The sequence below is a fragment of the Carcharhinus amblyrhynchos genome, chromosome 10 (assembly GCF_965287045.1).
Source record: "Carcharhinus amblyrhynchos chromosome 10, sCarAmb.v2.hapA, whole genome shotgun sequence".
Classification (NCBI taxonomy): domain Eukaryota; kingdom Metazoa; phylum Chordata; class Chondrichthyes; order Carcharhiniformes; family Carcharhinidae; genus Carcharhinus; species Carcharhinus amblyrhynchos.
In genome coordinates this window covers 76,465,991-76,488,903 of record NC_137333.1, presented here as the reverse complement: position 1 = coordinate 76,488,903, position 22,913 = coordinate 76,465,991, and the positions used below count along the sequence as shown (strand labels likewise).

Below are 22,913 nucleotides of genomic sequence, written 5' to 3'. Positions count from 1 at the left end.
TAGTCCTTCCTACCATTCTTCCTACCAAAGTGGACCACCTCACACTTGCCAACATTAAATTCCATTTGCCATTTCCTGGCCCATTCGCCCAGCCTATCTAGATCCTTCTGCAGACTCTCCACACCCTCCGCACAATTTGCCTTTCCCCCAATCTTGGTGTCATCAGCAAATTTCGACACCCTGCACTCAGTTCCCTCCTCCAGATCATCTATATAAATGGTAAATAGCTGAGGCCCCAGCACCGACCCCTGGGGCACCCCACTAGTCACCAACCGCCAATCCAAATAGCACCCATTGACCCCCACTCTCTGCCTCCTATTTGACAACCAATCCTCTATCCACGCTAACACCCTACCCCCAACTCCATGTCCCCTGACCTTCTGCAATAACCTCTTGTGAGGTACCTTGTCAAACGCCTTCTGAAAATCCAGAAAGACCACATCCACCGGCTCTCCTCTATCCACTGCCCTACACACATCCTCATAGAACTCCAGTAAATTTGTCAGACACGACTTCCCTTTAATGAAACCGTGTTGCGTCCGCCCTATCAAGCAATTCCCTTCAAGATGCCTCGCAATTTCCTCCTTAATGACAGATTCTAACATTTTACCTACCACAGACGTTAAACTAACCGGCCTATAATTCCCCGCCTTTTGCCTGGCACCCTTCTTAAACAACGGCGTAACATTAGCTGTTTTCCAATCTTCCGGCACTTCCCCGGAATCCAGCGACGTCTGGAAAATAACCACCAAACGTCTGGAAAATAACCACCAATCAGGCACTCTATCCTCCCTAGGCCATGCCCCCCATATGGGCAGTGCCAAAGTATCCCTGGCATGGGTACTTTGCCCCTTGGGTAGAGCCAGGAGGCACAGGCTGGAACTGCCAGAAAGCCCATTTCCAGGGGACACCCCACCTGCTGCCCAGCTCCCTCAGTGGCCCCAAAAAATTAGTGCAGTGGGATGGGAGAATCATAACCCATGTTTATATAGACAAGTATAGCAACCATTTTTATGCACAGCAAGGTCCCACATACAACAAATGAGTGTATGTTGTTCATGATATTGATTGAGGCACAAATTTCTCTGGGACACATTCTTTTTATGGTATCATGGAATATTTTATGACTATATAAACATTCAGGCCTGGACTCTGTTTAATATTTCATCTAAACGGCAGTATTTTTGACAGTGCAGCACTCCCTCAGTAATATATTCACATCTCACTCGAGATGATGGCCAGAACTCTACCACCTCACCCATCACAGAATCAATATGGCTAGGGTCTGACAACAGAAATCTCAGTTGAACTCAGGCAGGAATTTCTAGTCTCGCCTGAGCAAGGCCGTAAAATTCCGCCCCAAAATATTTGAGTATTAATGGGACTTGGAGCCATAAGCCCTGAGTATTAAATTAGCCAAATTGGTGCTTCTTCCCCCCCTCCCCTTCTCTTACACGCTGAGTCCCAGGCATAATGGTCGCTGAGATAGGGCATTTTTTAAAAATTAACTATATGAATTACTGAGTTATGTTAGCAGAGGAATCAAATGAATGTTATGACTCTTTAAGAATCTCAGAGAAGCTTCTGACATGTTGAGTGTTTTTAAGAATTTGTGGCCTTTATTTAATTCTTTTAAAACTGAAATCCATTGAAAAGGTTAAATCTTTTTGACAGTAGCACATGCAGTTTTGAAAAATTCCGCCAAGTTTCAAAATGAAAATTAGTGATCAAATTGGCACTGGTTATCTCTACTTTGCATGGTGATCGCAGTAAGGCACACATATGTTTAAAAGAATATTAATATCACACAATGTCATGAAATGTTTCTTCATGTGTACGATATCTCAATAGTGCAATTCTATTCAAAGCCATGAACAATCTGTTATCATTAGCTGTAAAATGCTGTATGAAAAGTCCCTGAAATCAAGGAATTGTAGGTCAAAGGATTTATCAGTGTAGACAGCATAATGATGGTAATGTAATTAATGTTCTCCTTAATATGACCTCCTAATAATTAAAGATTTTACATATCAGGGTTGAAGGAAAGAACAGGAAATGAACACAAAATCACTCTGATTAAAACAGAATGATGACCGTAATGTTTTGGTAACATTTCCTTATAAACTACTTCATAAATGAGAACAGTTGAACAAAGTAATTATAGAATAGCAAAGATAATGTCCTTAAATTATTAAACTCTATTAAAAAAACTCCATCACTGTTTTCCTGAGAGATAAGGTTTCCATTCCCCACACCCCAAAGGTCATGCTATTTTGTTAGAGGTACTGACAGAATATATGCTCGAAACATTTTAAAGTTGTGGATCATTCAGTTACCAAAACACCCAGTCTCTTGTCATTGTGAATTATGTTAAAACGATTTTGAGTTCAAGGTCCAGATCTGTTGATCACTTAAATCTCTTTACCACACATGGGAGGAATTTCAACATTTCTTGGATGGATAGCTTATGGGAGGGAGATAAAAGCGTATGTTATCCAGACTGTGTCATCACAAACATTCCTCCCACAGGTTAAGCAAGTGTGCTCTTTTTAAGAAATGCCTTGCAGATAGTAGGAACTTTTGAAACTTCTTTTCATTCTTCCTGGAGTGTGTGTGTGTGGGCAAGATATTTAAGCATGAAGCTCCTTTAAATTTTTTTACGCATAAACACATGAGGACTTTAGATTTTTTTGTGGCTTTGTGTGGCAACACAGCTTAGAGGGAACATTACTCAGCATACCTAGCAGCAGTTGCCCGGAGAAGATGGTAGGAACTAAGTAGCTTGCTAGTTTGCCAAATGCATTGATGTGGGCTGGAGTTTCACATAGGCCAAGTTGGCCAAGGATGTGGACTGCCTTCTCTAAAATGCCTTCGTGAAGCAGTTCAGTTTTTGCAATAATCACAACTTCAAGGTCGCCTTCACTAATATCAATTTTTTATTTTCAAACTTTTTTAACTGAATCCTCAAACTGTCAGTGAGATTTGAACTCACATTCTCTGGATTATTGGTCCAGTTTTCCACATTACATACCACTGGGGGAGAAGCAATCTATATGTTTATTTAAATTGGCTGTTTTATTCTAATTTTATGTGCCAAGTAAGTATAAGATAAAGAAGCGACTCAATTCTAAACGATAACTGTCAAGCTTGGCTCAATGGCAGCAATATTGTTTTTGAATCAGATGGTTATGGGGCACCAGAAGTGGTCAGGAGGATGATTTTTTTTGCCAGTCATCCCCTTCTATCTCATTTGCTGACAAGAAATTTTGCATTATTTTAGTATACTGAGGCCAATCCTCCGCATCTGCATCATAAGTTTCCAGTTTCCCAAACAGTGGCATTTTCAATATCTCCCCGTCACTGTCTTACCAGGGTCATTGAAAGGCAATACTGTCTAAAACTTTTCTTATTCCTCATCGCCAATGTAATTACGCAGGCTGCCTGACTGGAAGGGAAATAGTTTATTACAGAATGCAAAGAAAAACCACTACTATGGTGTACCCACACTAGCCCCTGCCTGGGACTGCCATTCAGCAGGCCGAGTCCTGGGCCTGCCTTATAATAGGCTCAGGTAATGACTTCCAGCTGGGCAGGCTACTGCCTATTACCAGGGGAACTCATATTCAATAAACCCCACAGGGAAATCAATTAGTGATACCCATGGACCTCATGGAGGTTATCGCAGGGAATTTTCCAATGTTCTAATTAACATACCTTTCAACCAATACCCAAATAATCTGGTCAGTTATCTCAATGCTTTTTGTGAAATCTTGCTCTGCACAAACTGGCTGGCTATATTGCAGCAGTGATACACTCCAAAAGTACTTAATTGGTTTTAAAGTGCTTTGGGATCATTCTGAGGTCATTCGTCTTTTAGACAAATCAAATGATGTCCAGTTTTTAATGCTATTATACTCCATGGCTAAACTGATAATAAGTAAAGCACTTTTTGCAACCAAGAGAATTCAAATGTACCATTGCTGATTTTGAATGATAATGGAGGGTGAGGGGATCGATAGAAGCTGACAGTGGTAAAAACAGAAAATTGATGCAAAGCAAGTTCCCAAAACAATGACCACCATATTCATTGAAACGTAAACAAATATGTATTTGATTCAAGCTAAAAATTCAAATTAACATTACTTTTTACAAGTAGAGTGCCTCAAATCCTGCTCCCCAAATACTGACATTGTCTGAAAACCACATATTATTTTTCCACACTTGGAACAATTTGGCAAACCTTGACCTTGCCCTACTCAAAAGAAGATTCCTTTGTTCACTGAATTAAGAGGTTCTGATTTTTTCCCCCCAAAACCAACAAGTTCTTAAACCTGACATGGATTCGGTCTAAAGGTTGCTGCATTTGAGGCATTCTATCTGTATATAGAAGAGCTTGGGTGGGATTGTTGCTGGTGCAGGCTCAATGGGCTGAATGGCCTCCTTCTGCACTCTAGGGATTCTGTGATTACAAAACCATTAAGTATGACATGGACCAAATCTGCCTGCACATTCAAAGGCAGGAACAGAACAATAAAGATGTAATGGTTCCACAGGGAGAGCTTTCCTGTTATTCTACCAATAAATAAAACATTTTCAAAGGGTTGAAACGTAACAATTTCGCAATTATGTAAATGAAAAAGTGGGACTATTGAGTAATTGTGCCTGTCACACCTCTACTAAAGGAAATTTTCCATTTGATGAGAAGATTCAAAGGATGTATTACATTATTGTGTTTTTCCACCCTTTTCTTTTAGACTATTAGTGTTCTGGTGGTGGCTGAAGCTAATGTTTCTGGAATTTATCGCTGCTTGGCTTTAAACAAAGTAGGGAAAGATGAAAGGAATATTAACTTCTTTATATCAGGTAAGAGACTAAAACAGGAATTACATTGCATATTGACGTCAAAGAGAAAACATCCGCAAACACTTTAATACAGAGGGCCGTGGGGCAACAGGGCACAGAAAACAATTTGGAATAGGAAAGATGGATTAAACAATGGGGCTGAGCTAAGGTGATGAGCGAAAGTTTTGACAACAACATAGTGAGAAGATGGTTAAACATGGAGGGAGAGATGAAGATATTCAGGGAGGATAATCAAGAGAGTAAGGCCAACTCAGCCGCAAAACCTGCTACAAATTGTGAGATATGGAGTAGGGGTCAGGGACGGGGGTGGGGGGGGGGGTGGGGAAACCAGGTTAAAGGGAGGCCAAGTTTGGAAAATTAAGGGAATTGGAACTGCTATAAAATTGAAGAGGTTGCTGAGGGGTCATGGACCGATTTGAAGAAAAGGAGATTTATGCGTTTGGGGACAGAGAGCCATTGTACTTGACTCTTAATGGGCATGTAAGTTTGTGTATAGTTCAGGATATCAACATTTGAGTTGAAACAAGTTGTAGTTGATAGAGGATGGTGAATGGCAAAGAAAACATTGGGAAAATTGGGAATAATTTTTGATGTTGCAGCCTGGATGGTAACCTGTTAAGTTGGATCGCCCCATGTAATCCCCATCAATTTCCATCCATTGACATTACTGACTTGTCACAGATTCTATAAGGGACAGGGAGTAATTCCCAGGGTCTAGTAGGAAAGTTGCTAAACCTAAATAAGTATCAAGTATTTACACTAGTTAAAATGGTAGTTTTCATTATTAAATTATAGGCCTGGAGTTTAATAGATTTAAATTGTACATGTTAGTCACAAGTAAGGCTTACATTAACACTGCAATGAAGTTATTGTAAAATTCCCCTAATTGCCACACTCCAGCATCTGTTCAAGTCAATGTCCCTAATCAACACATCCTTTGGACTGTGGAAGGAAACTGGAGCACCTGGAGGAAATCCCTGCAGACACGGGGAGAACATGCAAACTTCACACTTACAGTGACCCAAGCTGGGAATCGAACCTAGGTCCCTGGAGCAGTGAGATAGCAATGCTAACCACTGTGCCACCATGCCGCCCCTGGAGATTGAATTGGAATCAAACAGTTTTAATTTTAAAATTAGTTACTTCCCCTGTGTATTCAAGTAATTCATAGACTCAAAGTATCATATGATAGGCAATGATTATAGAAGAATTTCTATTCAGGCAATTATGGTATGGTTTGGTTAAACAAAACTCTGCAATAAAACTGCTAATGGCCACATTGGGGGAGAACAAAGGAGTTTTATTACACTATCAAAAAACATTATTATCTTGGATCTGCATGGCACCACAGTTGTTTGCACTGCTGCTTCACAGCTCCAGGGACCTGGGTTTGATTCCCAGCTTGGGTCACTGTCTGTGGAGTTTGCACATTCTCCTTGTGTCTGCGTGGGTTTCCTCTGGGTGCTCTGGTTTCCTCCCATAGTTCAAAGATGTGTGGGTTAGATTGATGGACCATGCTAAAATTGCCCCTTAGTGTCCTGAAATGTGTAGGTTAGAGGGATTAGTGGGTAAAATATCCAAGGATATGAGGCTAGGGCCTGGGTGGGATTGTGGTCAGTGTGGACTCAATGGGCTGAATGGCCTATTTCTGTACTGTAGGATTTCTAATAACTCTTCAGTCATTTTCTTTTTATTTGCTTTCCCTTTTCCAGTTAATTCCCTTCTTGCACATTATCCTCCTTTATTAGGATACCTGGATAGTTCTAGTCTCTTTTTCTGTCATCACTGCTTCTTGATGAACAACTCAGAAGGCAAGTTAGAGTGATATCGGAAGGGACTCCACCCTATCAGTTTTCCTTTCCTCTCATGGTTGACCTAGCCAAGACTTGAAACTGTTCCAATAGGAAGCACAAGTGCAAATGTCAATTGAGAATACGCGCTCAACATTCCTAGTTCCAGTGCTGCAGCAACCAGGAATCTCGTCTTTCTTTAACAACAAAAAAGAGTGTTGTCCTCTGTAACAGGCAATGAGCAGGCATTAAAATGGGAAACTTGGTTCATGCTCTTTGTCTATTGAAAATAGAGGCAGGATTTTCCTTCCAGGAGTTGGAAATTTCCAGGTCTTGATCCTGCCCCGAGGGGTTACAGTCTCTGATTTGGATGGAGGCAGTTCGATAATTGGCAAGATTGTGTTTAAGGTAGCCAATTAGCAGCTGCCAGGGAGAAGCAAAGGCACGACTGAAAGGGAGTAGGCTTGGTTTAAGCAGATCATGGTCACAATTACTGTGGCTGCCATTTCATTGCATTACCTGCTGATGGAAAGATGCCTCAAAGAGGCAGAGGGCTAGAACCTAAGGCAGGGAAGTTTGGTGAATGTGAACCTAGAGATCTTTCTTGAAGCACGAGAAAAGCATTCTCCCAAAATAAGTAGTCCTGGATGTAGGTCGGTGATACTGTGAGTAAGAGTGTGAAAGTAACATTGGAGCCAGCAAAGTGCCAGGTAATGACTGTCTCCAACAAGGGAGAATTTAAGGGTTTCCCCTTGACATTCAGTGGCATTACTACCGCTGAATCCTCCATTCACCAGAAACTGGACTGAATCTGCCATATGAATACTGTGGCTACAAGAACACATCAGAGGCTTGGAATCCTGTGGTGAGTAACTCATCTCCTGACTCCCCAGATCCTGTCTGCCATCTACGATGCACAAATCAGGGGTGGGATGGAATGCTGTCCACTTGTCTGAATGAGTGCAGCTTCAACAATACTCAGGAAGCTCAGTACCATCCAGGACTTGATAGGCACCTCATTCACCATCTTAAACATTCACTCCCTCCACTACAAATGCATGGTGGCAGCAGTCAGTACCATCTACAAGATGTATTCAATAAAGCTCTTTCATTAGCACAATCTCTATCACCTCAAAAGACAGGGGCAGCAGATGGGAACACAGTAACCTCTGCAAGTTCCCCTCTAAGCCAGATACCATCCTGACTTGAAACTGTATCATTCCTTCAGCGTCACTGACTCAAAACCCTGGCACTCCCTTCCTAACAGCACTGTGGACGTACCTACACCAAGCGAACAACAGTGATTCAAGAAGGTGACTCACTAACTTCTCAAAAGCAGTTAGGGATGGGCAATGAATGCTCCTCAATATGGGAGAAGTATGTGCCCAGGGCACTTACTGACCCTTCAGTAAGGCTCATGGTTATTGGGAACCTGGCCACATTCAGACTTGCAGCATCCTATGAATCAACGTTGTTGTGATTAGCCATACTAGCCAGCGACGCTTTTCACACACTCTCTTTTGTCTTGGTAGGTAAAGGGCACATAATATGCAAGTGAGAATCTAGACAGGAGAATAATTTCCATACCTGCATGTAATCACCACATGGAGGGGGGAGACAGGGACATTGCCAGCGTCACTGGCCACAAGAAAGTTGGGCAAGGTGAGATGGATGACCATTCTGGAGATAGTGATTAATGAATGCAATGTGTTCATTAAGTGGATGCATTGCACCTCATCATATCTGACAGCATTCTGAAGACTGTGGTTGGAATTATCTGGTCTCATGTGCCCCACCCGAGCTGCCAGTAAGAATGGAGAATTTAGTACCCAGCAAAATCTCCATTCACTGCCATGGCTCTGGAGTGTCCCAGCCATAGCCAAGATCAGAGAATCACAGCCTGAGTTACACTGGGAAGTTCAGCACTGCAGAGGCTTCTGCTCACCATGGCTGATTCTCCTGATTTCTTCTTGTATCTCCCACAGATGCAGATGCTGTGGCAATAATACCAATTCCTGAATCATCACCGGACCAAGCACAGCCAGAACAAAACTCTAGACCAAGCACCGTCACACTTTATAGGCACACATACTACCAGCACAGATACAGCTATCTCAGTGGGTCCCTGCGCATGTTTAGACAAGGCAACAATAGGCAGTAAGCATGTCTTAAATGCACAGGAGGAGGTGCCAGAGGCAGAGGTAGCTGTGGACAGTACCCATCAGAGGATGGAGGACAGACACAGCCTTGCTCAGCTGGCCATAAGTACAGGGCATCAGGAGGCACAGGAAAGGAAGCTCTACCTAGACCAGCAGGAGATGTGCCCCCACATCTCAGAGTTCCCTGAGGCAGTGCAAGGTCATTGGCAGAGAATGGAGGATTCCATCAGCTCATTTGTATCACAATTGCTCAGGGCTAAGAGAACATGAGCTCCTCCATCGAGTAAAAGGTCAACCTCATAGTGCGACATATGTGTCAGGACAGAGTGTATGATGAGAAAGCATAGTACACTATGTAACCTTGGCTGGTCATTGGCACTGATGGTGCACAGATGGCTGGAAGGCATGTCAGTTGTGCCCCAGTTGGTATTCCCCTCCAGCCATTAGGAGAGCCAGCTGAGGTCTGAGGCAGTCATCAAAGAGCATAAGGATGCAGCCCTCTCACAATACAGCGTTATTATCATCTGCCTCCTTGTTTGAGTGAGGGAGTAACTATGCAGTAGGGCCAAGTGACCAATGTTGTCCCAGCAACAATGCCATGTTGCTGACTCTGGAGATACCTCCACTGGCACCTGCACAATGAGGACAACTATCACATGCATCTCAGCTGCAAGCCGAAACCAGCATGCAGGTAGTCTCCACTTCCTTTGGGATCAGAAGGAGAGAACTGTAGAGGAGAGACAGACCAAAGACCATCAGGCAGAGCGGTGAGTGGGTTATTTGTAAATGTACACTTTGTCTTTTGGAGCACCATGTAAATATTGAGGCCTGAAGCCAGACACCTGAGCCACCCTTTATAAACGGTGAGTAGGACGGAAAAAAGAGATGAGGCGGTGAAGGGGATCATCAATGAATAGAAACAATGCAATCTTTAGGCTGATGTCCTTCATTGGTGGTAAGAGTGAGCTGTCCTCGCAGATAGCTCAGAGTGAGTTCTTGACAGTTCTATTCCTCCTGGGTCAAAGACGCTCAGTCGAAAGAAACCTGAATCAGATGATCCCTGATGGTCACAGCATCCTGACAAAACCATGGAGCCTCACACTGGGTCCAGGCAGCTGTCTGTGCAGCCAGGGCAACTCCATGTTCTGCACATTCCCCTCCCCTTCCTATCCTCATCCACCTCCTCTTTCTCTGGTGAATTGTGTCCTTTGAGGGCCTAACTGTTGTCAGGTCTACATTGTCTAAAGGAAGAGACCAGCAGCTCATGTGCATCACAGTGGGGTGCAATGGATGACCACCATGCATGTGATTACTGCCCTGCAGGACACAACTCAAATGGTCTAGGCACCGGAACCCATCTCCTGAAGCCCGATGGCCTGTTTGATGATTGTCCTACTGAGCAGCTGGCTGGATGGAATAGATGCCCTTCACCTGAGAGTAACCAGGGATGGTCTTTCAGCCTGTGAGGCTCTATTTATCAGGAATTGAATGCAGTGCCTGATTTTTGCAAAAACGACATCAGTGACCTGAAAGATATAGCGTTGGCAGCTGCGAGACGCCACCAGGGTCCAGAGTTCAACCTTGGAGGAACCAGAGGCAAAGAAGCTCAAGGCTACAGTGACTTTAATATCCACTGGCAGGGCATAGTGAGCAGTGCTGCCAGATGTGAATTCTTCAGCAACAAGGACACAACTGTCTATGTTCATCTGCCTGGATAAGTACAGTCTCTCCTGGTACTGCTTTATTGTCATCTCCCAAGATAGTTCTGTCTTCGGCTTTCAGTCCTATGCTGAGGATTTAGTCTCCATCGCCTTTCTGCCCCTCATCCCTCTCCATTGCCTTCCACTTAACCAGGGCTCTGCCTTTCCTGCAGAAGATTTCACCGGACCCTAAATCTGAATTGTACTCCCATTAACAGCTATTGCTTCTTTGCACTCAGAGGAATTTCAGTTCTATTTGGAAGGCTTGGACCCTCCTCTTATGCCTCCATTCTGTCAGGAAGGTGAAAGCCCCCTGTACTGCCCATACGCTTACTGACCACTCCGCCCAGATGGCCAGATGGCACCTGGATGCCATTAGTCTTATCCCCTTCTCAGCCATTCTTCCTGTCATGGAATTCACCTAATTTTTATGGACTGGCTTCCTGTTGTATTGTTGCCTCCAAACACCCAATCTATGTTTGTCCCAACTCACCTTGCATCTCACGCGCCCCTAACAAGATCTGAATATAGCTGTCAATGAGCTCTTTAAGGATCTTAATTGACACCATTACCAGATTGGGCGGATTCTCAAGGCCACCTTCTACCTGCCTCTGTGCTGGCGATGGGATATAGGTACGCCAACCAGCGCCAGTACTTTCATCTCCTGCCCACTTCTGTTCCTTCCCCTAACAGAAGCATGAAATTCAGCACTAGGTATTAACTAACCGAGATTAAGTACCTCAGATTGAAAAGAAAGAGAATGGTTGCAAGAAGTCTGCTGACCAACAGATTCCAGATAAGGAGCCACACGTTAACATTTCGATGTCTTAAAAAAACACTTATCCAACGCTAACTGTGCTGACAATATTTAATGGTTTATCGTATCTGATTGAAAGTCGCAAATGATCTGCAAATTCACCTCAGCTATGTCAAATGGTACTTCAGATAATGGGAAGGAAGGAGGTAAAAACTACAGTTTCCTCAAAGGCCACAATGAATAGGAGGAAAGGTGTGCTTTAAATACAAGGACAAATCACAGAGAGCGACGAGTTGAAATGGAATGATTAACAACCAGCTTTGTTTGCCGAGATATCAGCAAAAAAATACTGATTGATATCTGAAAGAAATATGTGTGTTTGTACAGCATTTTATCACAACCCTTGGGAACTTTTATAAGCACTTAACATATATTGAATTTGAAGGTGGGCATTTTGAATTATAGATAGTGATGACGTGAATGATCAGTTAATTAGGATTTTTGATTGTTGAGATAGGGACATCCGCCAGAACACTGAGAGAACTGTCTGTCCTTTAATGTCCACTGACACACTGGGAAAGGTAAACAGGACTTTGGTTAAATTGCCTCATGCAGCATCCCATGATGTCATCAGAATCATCCCTTATGGAGTCATGGAGTCATAGAGGTTTACAGCATGGAAACAGGCCCTTCGACCCAACTTATCCATGTCGCCCTTTTTTTAACCACCAAGCTAGTCCCAATTTCCCATGTTTGGCCCATATCCCTCTATACCCATCTTACCCATGTTACTGTCTAAATGCTTTTTAGAAGTCAAAATTCTACCTTTGGCAGCTTGTTCTAGACACTCACCACCCTCTGTGTGAAAAAATTGCCCTCTGGATCCTTTTGTATCTCTCCCCTCTCACCTTAAACCTATTCCCTCTAGTTTATCTCCCCTACCTTTGGGAAAAGATACTGACTGTCTAGCTAATCTATGCCCCTCATTCTTGTATAGGCCTCTATAAGATCATACCTAAGCCTCCTGCGCTCCAAGGAAAAAAAATTCCCAAATCTATCCACCCTCTCCTTATAACTCAAGCCCTCAAGTCACTGTTTTAGTATCTCTTCTGGAGGACAGCACCTTAAATTATGCAGTACTCCTTCATGGAATGTGAACATTGCTGGCAAGGCTGGCTTGTTGCCCATCCCTGAAGTTGGTGGTGAGTTGCCTTCTTCAACTAGTGGTGTACATACACCAACAGTTCCCTTAGAAAAGGAGTTCCAGATTTTGGTGACAGTGAATAGCAGCGATATATTTCCAAATCAGGATGGTGTGTGCCTTGGAGAGGAATTCCAGGTGCTGATATTCCTGTGTATCTGCTCTTGCCCTTCTAGTTGGTAAAAGTTTGGAAGGTGCTGTTGAAGAAGATTTGATGATTTGCTGGCGTGCACCCGGAATGCACTACTGCCACTGTATGTTAATGATGGAGCGAATGAATACTTAAGATCATGGACAGAGTACTGGAAGCCAGTTACTTTGTCCTGGATTGTGTAGAATTTCTTGTGCACTGTTGATCTTGCACACATCCAAACAAGTGGAGAGTATTCCATCGCTCTCCTGACTTTTGCTTTCTAGATGGTGGACAGGCTTTGGGATTTAAGGAGATGAGTTACCCACTGCAGAATTCCCAGCTTCTGATCTGCCCTTTTGTCACAATATTTACATTGCTAATTCCCAGTCAATGGGAACTCCTTGAGGTGTTGATGGTTGGCAATGCCATTGAATGTTAAGGGGAGAAAGCTAAATTCTCTCTTGTTGGAGATGTTGATTGTTTGGTATGCTATGAATGTCACTTGCCAATTATCAGCCCAAGTCTGAATCTTGTCCAGGTCCAGGTCTTGCTGCATATGGACACAGACTCCATCAGTATCTGAGGAGTCATGAATCATTGTAAACATCCCCACTTCTAATCTTATGATGGAGGGAAGGTCATTGATAATTGGGCCTAGGACACTATTCTGAGGACACTATTCTGCAGTGATGTCCTAGGGCTGAAATGTTGGCCTCCAATAACCACAGCCATTTTGGTTTCAACCAGAGTTTTCCTCCGATTCCCATTGACTCCAATTTTACTAGGGCTCCTTTATACTATAATCAGCCAGATGCTGCCTTGATGTCAAGAGCAGTCACTCTTGTACACTCATGTCCACTTTTATTAATCTGAAAAGGCACCTTATCTCTCCCAAAGACATCTTATCTTCCTCATTAGAGAGGTTCTCCCTTGTTGCAAAAATCCAGGCCATTTTATGTCAGTCGAAATGACTGCTCTTCAGAACTGGTTAATCTGTCCATCTGTTCTGATGAAAGGTCACCTTAATGTGAAACATGAAGGGAGCGATCTCCTAGGCGCAATCATACAGCACTTAAAAAAAGAGCCAGATGTGATTCTTGCCAGCAAGGAGAGTGCGTGGAGCCTATTGATGCTAGGAAACTGGCTGCTGAGCTCTAGGGGTGCCATTGTGCAGGCACCCCAATTCCCAGGACACAGTGAACAGTGTGTACACAATGCACAAGGAGATTTGTCACTCCCCTACCCCCCACAATCTACCACCCAACTGCCACATCAGCCGATTGTGCCCCCTCCCCGATTGCTGCCTTGGACGATCACTGCCTTCCCGATCGCCGCCTGGCTGATTCCCACACCTCCCCATGTAGATTGCCCCCTTCTTTCCCCACACTACAGAACTCCCTCGCCTTCCTGTTGTGGCCCCATAGCACCCCTCCCCTCATGGACCTGTTTTGTTGGGGGGGAGGTATGTCCTGACGCTGATAAAGACTGGGGTAGGGATGGTCAGGTCATCCTGATGCCTGCGTGGTCTGGGGGTGGTGACCCGACCATTGACTGGTGAGGGGAGTTGGCTCCCTGTGTTCAAGGGTTAGGGATGTTTCCCTTGTGCCCATATCTGTGGAGCCTTGACTTTGAGATCGGAATGCTGTTTGAAGAAGATGCCCCAACCTCTATGCCCCAATGTTCTATGTTCTATGTTCAATCTCTGTGGAGCTGGCCTTGCTTTCTTTATCATGTCCCGCCCTACAAGAATAATGATGAAAAACATGTTCCCCTGCTTTTTTTTTAACAAAATATCAGGAGATTTGGAGTGAAAGCCTGGCTGCGTTTCTGGGGAGAAACATGCCAGTTTTCAGTCAGAACCTGACACTATGCTTTTTTAGGAAAATTCCACCCAAAGTGTTTTACTGATCATTTGGTGGCACAGATTTGGGCTTTTCTGAAAAAACAGACATGCCAAAGCTTTTCATCTTGCACTTACCAAGAAACTCACAAGAATACCAATAATTTATAGTGAATGAAAAGTAAATGCTGATTGGCAAATTAGTAAAGGCATTGCCATGAAAAATTGTACCAGGTGACTGACAGCTAACTGTCAAGCATTGTTTGAATTTAAACTAGTCAGGTTGGCCCTGACTATTCAAGGCATTGCCCTGTGGAATGAGTCAGTGAATGGCTACCACTTATTTTATTTAGCTGAAAGAGGTGAAATGTGTGTATGTGTTCTTTCTGTCTGTATGTGAGTGAGGCAATACTTTTATTTCCATCCCTGTTGGGAAGCTTGTAGGTCCACTCATCTTATCAAGTAGTAATTGAACAGCAAAGCATAGTACTGTTGGCTTGCTCCAGACTATTACTCTTTTAAAATAAATTTTCATTCAATATGTGTTATAGAAATACCTATTAAATGCTTGGTATGTAACATCAAGCAGTATTTTTCACTATAACTTGAAAAGCACAAAACAAGAATGATTAGAGTGGCAATGGCTCATCTGTCAGTCAGAAAACTGTTGTCATTATTTATTATTTTGTTTAGATCAGGACTTTCCCATATCATTATCACTTTTAAATACAAAGATAGTTAATTAAAATCAGTTAATGGGCTGTTGAACTATTTCAACCATGCACATGTTTGCAACAGCAACAAATTATGAAGCAACCCTTCTGAGGCACCAATCCTGGCTCATTGACAAATGTTTACATTGCTAGTATTACATTTCCTCAAACATTGTCAAGCTTGTATAAAAAAATTATATAAATATTTGGGAGCTCTTAGCTCACCCCACCCAGCGTAAACCAAGTGAAAATGATGCTAAAATTTAACTCCTGAATTTTAGTTGCTGTTTTCTTGGCGATTCAGAAATGTAAGTTGGAAAACCGTGATATCATTAGGATGGTGAGGCCACTTTAACAGTCTACTGGGTGAAGCACTTGAGGAGCAGGAGTGTTCCTCTGGGGTGATTGGGCCATTAAAGCCCCACAACTCCTTCCTCTTTGAGACAACTGTCTCAAACTATCACCAACCCAATTTACCCGAGTGCTAGTTGGGCAACCAGTTAGCTACAAAATCTGCACTGCCCCAAGTTAGTGAGAAACCACTGAAACCCATTTTATATGGACAGCTAAGGAGTGAAACTCAGAAGTTATAATGGATTGTTGATTCTGCCAAGGAGTTAAAAATTTCCTGTATTGTGTGGGGGTTTTCCAATGCCTTCATGGGGAAATGCAAACAGCTCCTATGTAGGAATGCTGCAATTGATCTTATCATATTTGGGATAGTGCAGCAGGAACTGTTCCTAGCCTATACATGTAGTCCGCCTTGTGAAAGGGCATTTGAGGATTTAAAAATTAATTAACAAGGTGTGGATTTCAATTGCAAGGCCAGCATTTATTTCTTATCCTAGTTGTTCTTGATATGGTAATGGTCAGCTGTCTTCTTGAACCATTGCAATCTCTATAGTGAGGCTTCTCCCACAGTGCTGTCAGGGAGGGAGGGAGTTCAATGATTTGTGACATGTTTCCAAATTAGGACGGCGTGTGAAAGGGATTTGCAGGTGATGTTGCTCCCATGCACCTGCTGCCCTGTCCATATGAATGGTAGAAGTTGCGGATTTGATATGTTATCAAAGAAAAAAAGTTTCACTGTTGTTCCAGAGCATCTTGTGCTTGGTACAGAATGTGGCCACTTTGCATCAATGGTGGAGGTGGAGGTGGGGGGTGGGGGGAGGGAGGTGGGTTTGAATGTTTAAAATGGTCCAGATGGTGTTGAGTTTCTTGAGCGTTGTGCACTTATCCAGGAAACTGGAGAGTACTCCATCTCACACCTGACTTTTGCCATATAGTGATGGGCAGGATTTGGGAATAGGAGATGAGTTACTCACTGCAGAATTCCCAGTCTCTGACCTGCTCTTGTAGCCACAATATTTATGTGGTAGGTCCAGTTCAGTTTCTTGTCAATGGTAGCCCCCACTGGAGAATTTGACTATGACAATGTCACTGAACAGCAAGTGAGTTGATTACAATCTTCCTTGTTGGATATGGTCACTACATGGCACTTGTGTGGTGTGCATGTTATTTGCCACTAATCTGGATTTTATCCAGGTCTTGCGGACATATACTGCATCCTTGTCTAAAGAGTGATGAAAGGAACACAACAGTGTGCAATCATCAGCGATCATCTCCACTTCTGATCTATAGGAGCATTGGGAATAGAGGAAGGAGTAGGCTATGATGGAGGTAAGATCATTGATAAAGCAGCTAAAGGTGGTTGGGCCTTGGACACTATCCTAAAGAACTCCAAGAGCGATGTGTTGGGCTGAGCTGACTGGCTTCCAATGATCACAACCATCTTCTTTTGTTCTAGTCATGATTCCAGTCAATTGAGTGTTTTCCTCTGAATCTGAATGGTCACACTCGATCAAATTGATGTCAAGGTGTTCAGTCTCACCTCACCCCAGGATTCAGCTTTGTTGTTCATATTTGAACAAAAGCTGGAATGAGTTCTGGAGCCTGGTGATGCTGGTGGGACCAAAACTAAACAGGGGCCATGAGGTTGCTTGTGAACAAGTGCTGTTTGATAGTACTGTTGGCAACCTTTTCCCTCACTTTGTTGGTCATTGAGAGTAGACCATTGGGATTTAGATTTGTCTTTTTGGTGGACAGGACATACCTGAGCAATTTGCAATTTGTTGGGTAGATGCTAATGTTGTGGGTATACTGCGAGATCTTGGCTAGCAGCGTGTCTGGTTCTGGAGCATAAGTCTTCAGTGCTAGAGCTTGGATGTTGTTGAATTCCATTGTTCCTGCTATATCTAGTGTGCTGTTACTTGGTATATGGAGTAAATCGAATTGACTGAGGACTGGCTTTTGTAATGGTGAGAAATTCCAAAGGAGACTGAGATTGATCATCCATCTGGCATTTCTCGATAAAGATGGTTACAAACACTTCAGTCTTGTCATTTGCACAGTTGTTTGGGCTTGCCATCATTGAGGCTGGTTTCAGAGTTAGAACTGACTCGAGTTCAGTTGTTATGTCCCTCATGACATTCAGGTAGAATTTTCCACTTCTGGCTCAGGAAATAGTACGTTGCAGGAAATAATACGTGGCAGTTTTCCATCCACAAAAAAATTATGGGTGGAAAATCACGAACAAGGCTTGTGCAATTTCCCAAAATGTTCTCCCAATATGTGTGTGCCAAGAGTGTGGAAGTGGAAGTTCCCCCACCCAATACACTCCCTAGGTTCCAAGAGAATAACCTTTTGTTTGGACTGTAAAGGTCTCTTGATCCCCAAGGAACTATACCTCCGAAAGACCCAGCACTTTTAGGAAAGGACAAGATAAAACTGGAGGAATAATGTTATGTCTTCCATTTATCCATTGGTTTAAGGATTTTAAAGCTAAATGTCAGGTGTGACCCACAAGTTTCCAGGCAGTTGAAAATAAAGCATAACATTTGCTGACATGTAATTTAGATTTTAAATTCTGTCACTGAGTCCCCAGTGTTCACTGTACTGTTGGTCGTACGTTTTCACAATGCACATCATATCTTACATAGCAAGCTCTCAGTTGTTAATTCATAGCCTTCTTTCTCTGCTGGCACTCAGCATGACTGTGGGTGTGTTAGTAATTACTACGGGTGAGACAGGAACAGGACTGCCTTATCTCAGAGATTTTCCAGTGTCACTAAATGCATTTTGTTTTGAGATTCTTGATGGTGCTTGGCAAAGATAAACAATATCTTCCATCAGGAAACCTGCGAGCTATTTCCAGAGGAAGTTTCAAATCGCTTAAGTAAATAAATTCCCTTTAAATTATTTCAAAGTGTGTTGGTTAGTTTGGAGGAAGATTTTAAAAAGCAGTGAGGCTGTTGTTTTTCTATCAGTTAATCCTGTCTTATAGTTAACCAATAATATGTGAATGGCTCAGATATCTAAAATATCGAGCAGTTGATTAATACCCTTCACGAGTGCAGAAGTTGGATTAACCTTCTGAAGGCTTGTGTGGTACTTTTGGTTCCCTGAAAAATATTTTTAAAACCAATAAACTTAAATTCTAGTTTTAGTTTATGTTTAAAATGAAACTATTGTTCTTGTGGGCTACTTTGACTCTATCTTATACCCTGATTCTAATTTAATGATGTTCTCATTTACATTGTTGTTTTAAAAAAACAATTTTTGTCATATTAATTATATAATAGACTTTTTTATTGATTGGCTTCTGCATTTTTCAGCTGCATGAGCAGTATGTTATGTGACAAGGGCATGAGGCAAAGTACTGATGTATTACATAATTTTGATATATAACCAGATTATGAATAAATTGTCCTAACATAATTGAATGGAGTTGATGAAAGATAGACAATTGGAAATGTATGTTGGAGTTACAGCTGAGGGACAAAGTTGAAAATAAGCATCATTGAACTTGTATCCCTGATCTCTGAGGTGATAGATTTTGTATGATATGGGCAGTACCTGTACACTTGCCTTTCCAAGTTACAGTCAACTCCAAATGGATGCAGGCTTAATCTAGGCAAATTTCTGATCCATGAAGAGATGTCCAGTTTTCAGAACTGCCTCCAGTTCACCCCTTTGGACAAAATCGATCCAAACGGCGTGAATAAATACAAAATTCTGATCCTGGCTTAAAAGGATACAACTTTTATATGCTTAGCACAGTGAAAACAGTCAAGCCAAATTCTGAACCTGCCAAATTCCATCCAGTGCTTTAGGCATTTAATCACTTCTGTATGAGTTTATTTGTTTTTTTTGTGGGTTTTCTGTTGTGCTTAGGTTGAATTGCTGAATGAACAATTAAATGGCAGCAGTGGTACAAAGGTTAGACACTTGCCTATTTTTATCTGTGGGTTACAGGACTCCTTATCTAAGCACAATCCTGATCCAAACATAACAGCTCTTGGCAAACTAGTCAAAAGTTTATCAAGATTGAACAGTATTAGCATTGTATTATTCTAGTGTGTATTAACAACTTGCCTCCTCTTCTTCACTTCCACCACACACTGTATATTTATAGAACCTTCCAATAAGACCACTTTTGTGAGTCATCATTAGAGGGTGCTGTGACAGACACTGTGAAAAAACTGTTAGGCTTATTGTAATCAAAATATAGCCAATTGTGATCTTCCACTGCAATGTTCTCACTGTTTTCTTGCTAGGACACAGTTCCATTGTCCCAAGAAACCCTGTTGAAACTGCCAAAGTGACTATTTTTCATGTCAGAGCCTGTGCAAAGAGTTTTGGTAGGCTATTAAAATGTAATCTATTGTAACCAAGTCTGTTTCTTGTCCTCACTTGACATTCACACATGGATATTTTGGAATAGGAAACATTGGATACAAATTATGGAGGGCATGGCATTAGGCGGGAATGGGGATGATACCCTGGCTGATTTTTGCCTTACTGTCCAGGATACTGAACACAATTATTGTGTTCCAACTGCTGCACTGATTGAAATCTTGATTTAAATAGAAGATCAAACCAAAGATCTTCCAAGATTTAGTGGACCACTGCCTGGTGAATTGACCAACCAGACCATTGTAACAGCTCCATTGCGACTTTTAATTTGATTTAATAATATTGATGTTGAAAATGGCCATTTTACTTGACTATACATTTTTGTTTGCTTTATTAGATGTACCTAATGAATTTGGATTTGAGATTGGTATGGGACATAATACATTACCTATTGAAGGTGATGACCTGATTCTGTTCTGCCGAGCCAATAAATTTTTATACTCGAATATTGCTTGCCGTATTCTGAGCAGGGACAATCATACAACATATCATCTCAACAGCCTAAATGAGATAAACACCAAAGAGTATTCAATCGCTTTGAACTTTACCATCAGAAATGTGTCTCTGGATCAATCTGGAACTTATGAGTGCACAGCCAATAACATTATCACTCAGGAGGAGACAATTCAAAAGCAGAGGATTGATATTAGAGGTGAGTAGACGTGTTTGTTCTAATGTGAATAGTACATAAATAATACCGCGAGTTAAATAGCAGTGTATTGTGATTCTGACCATCTGTTGTGTAAGTTTTCTGTTTGTTACAAAAAACATTTCCTGATCTAAAAATTGTAGATTTACACTGGATTACTTTGGTGCTGTGTTTATTATGATGTGATTCAGATATGTACAATAAAATTCACTGTCACTAAACTTTGGTGGCCAATTGGTTGCATAATCAATTGTCAATTTACCTTGATACAATTATCCTCAGAGATTTTTGCATTATACAAGTGGTTCGAGAGGCTGCATAATAAATAAAGCCTGATCATTAGGCATGCAATCCAAAATGCCTATATCTGTTAAAGATTGTGAAATGGGTAATTAAACAACAGTCATGCTATGGACAATCTATTAAATTGCTGATGAAGCTGAGAGAGAAATTTGGTTGAATTTGTTTGGAAAAGGGAGCAATAATTAAAATGGCATTTGCCTAACTGAAATGTAATGTTAACACCTGACTAAATCAAAGCAAATTAAGTCAACTGATCATTTTCTCATTTCTAATGAATTGAGGATAATGATTCAAATATGATCATTACTAAAATTGCAGATGCTATACAATAATGAATGTCTGTCTGTTGTGATTTAAAAATAAATAGCACATTCAGTCTTCCGTCCTCTGTTCTGCACCACTTATAAACAGCAAATTTGTTTTCCTTTTGGTGTTATTTTTCAACCAACAAATACATGATAATTCATTGAACAAATAATTATGATTTTACTCAGGTAGAAACATCCTGAAATAAAGCAATCTCCTGTTGTAAAATTCTTAAAACTATTTTTGTATTAATGTTAATCAGATTGGAACTGAGTAAATGCATATAGATAAAGAAAATAGACTTGCAGCTAACACTGAAATGTGGGGCGGGCTGTATCTGGTCTTTTCTATATATTATAAATTTTTATTTGTTCAGTTCTGTTTCATTTTATCATTGTGTCTTAGCTTCATTAGGTTTCCTCCTGCTCCATGCACTCTTTCCCAGCTGAAACAGCAGACTTGAAACTTTTCCCTAAGCCACTGCCAATGCCACTTTGTAACCAAATGTTAGGAAGTTTCTGAAGCTTTGTGCTCTTGTATATTTCCTTTCTCATTGGGCGGAATTTTTCTTTCATTTTAGCGATCTACCTGAGATCGGAGTCCATCTGTGGCATTTGTGGGCGGGGACTTTTACCTTCACTACACAATTGTGGAAATGAAAATTGAACAAAAGCAGTGTGACCCCTGTGAGGCAAGCTTAAAGCTACCCCAATATCCTTGAATAGTTAACTTTTTATTTAGTGATTTTTTTGCTGAATTTCCATAGAGTCGATGGTGCATCTAGTTCTCTTGGAAGTGCCCTACTCATTTTGTAACAAGATAGACTAAAAAAACTTTCCAGAAAGACAACTGGAACAACTAAAATTTAAACTTATTTGTCTTAAAATATATACTTATACAACACCTCCATAAGGGGTAATTCTATTGGAATTGAGTGGCGCAGCCCTTCTTTTAACATCTTCCTAGGCATCTATCAATATTATGGGTCTATTATTAAAACTAGCTGAGCCATTTTTTATGAGTAAACCTGGTTCTTAATTTAATCATAGAATCCCTACAGTGCAGAAGGAAGCCATTTGGCCCATCAAGCCTGCACTGACAACAATTCCATCGAGGCCCTATCCCTGTAACCTCAAATATTTACCCCGGTAATCCCTCTAACCTATGCATCCCGGGACACTAAGGGACAATTTAGCATGGCCTGTGCACCTAACCGGCACATCTTTGGACAATGGGAGGAAACTGGAGCACCCAGAGGAAACCCATGCAGACACGGGGAGAACATGCAAACTCCACACAGACAGTGACCCAATTCTGGAATCGAACCCACTCCCTGGAGTAATGAAGCAGCAGTTCTAACCACTGTGCCACCGTGAAATACCATGAGTGAAATAACCAAAAGTGTCATATATTATTGATAAATCTACAATTAAATGAAATTTAATGTAAAAAGCTAAAAGTAATAAGACTTTGATAAAATGTTAAAGAAGTATTTACCAGAAATGACACAAACCAGGAAGAAGCAATGATGGACAATGGATGCTTCTGCAGGATATTCTTCATCAAGCTCCTTGCAAATAAAGAATTCTTAAAATTCACTTTATTTGTATGTTCATAAGATGACAGTATCTTAAATTGTACATCACTCGTTAATTAAGTGCTATGTTTTATTATAAAAAAGTCATTAATTTTTTATCATTTTTTTCCTCGCTAATGATTTATCTGAATACTAAGTTACTGGCGC

General features: G+C 41.6%; 1 protein-coding gene across 1 annotated transcript in view; it reads left to right on the top strand.

Moving 5' to 3' along the window:
• flt1 (fms related receptor tyrosine kinase 1) overlaps positions 1 to 22,913 on the top strand; it is a 203,900-nt gene that overhangs the window by 112,005 nt on the left and 68,982 nt on the right. Inside the window, exons 12-13 of the mRNA XM_080197406.1 lie at positions 4,755 to 4,863; positions 20,249 to 20,563. Of these exons, the coding sequence (XP_080053532.1) occupies positions 4,755 to 4,863; positions 20,249 to 20,563 (424 nt within the window). The remainder of the gene's footprint in view (positions 1 to 4,754; positions 4,864 to 20,248; positions 20,564 to 22,913) is intronic.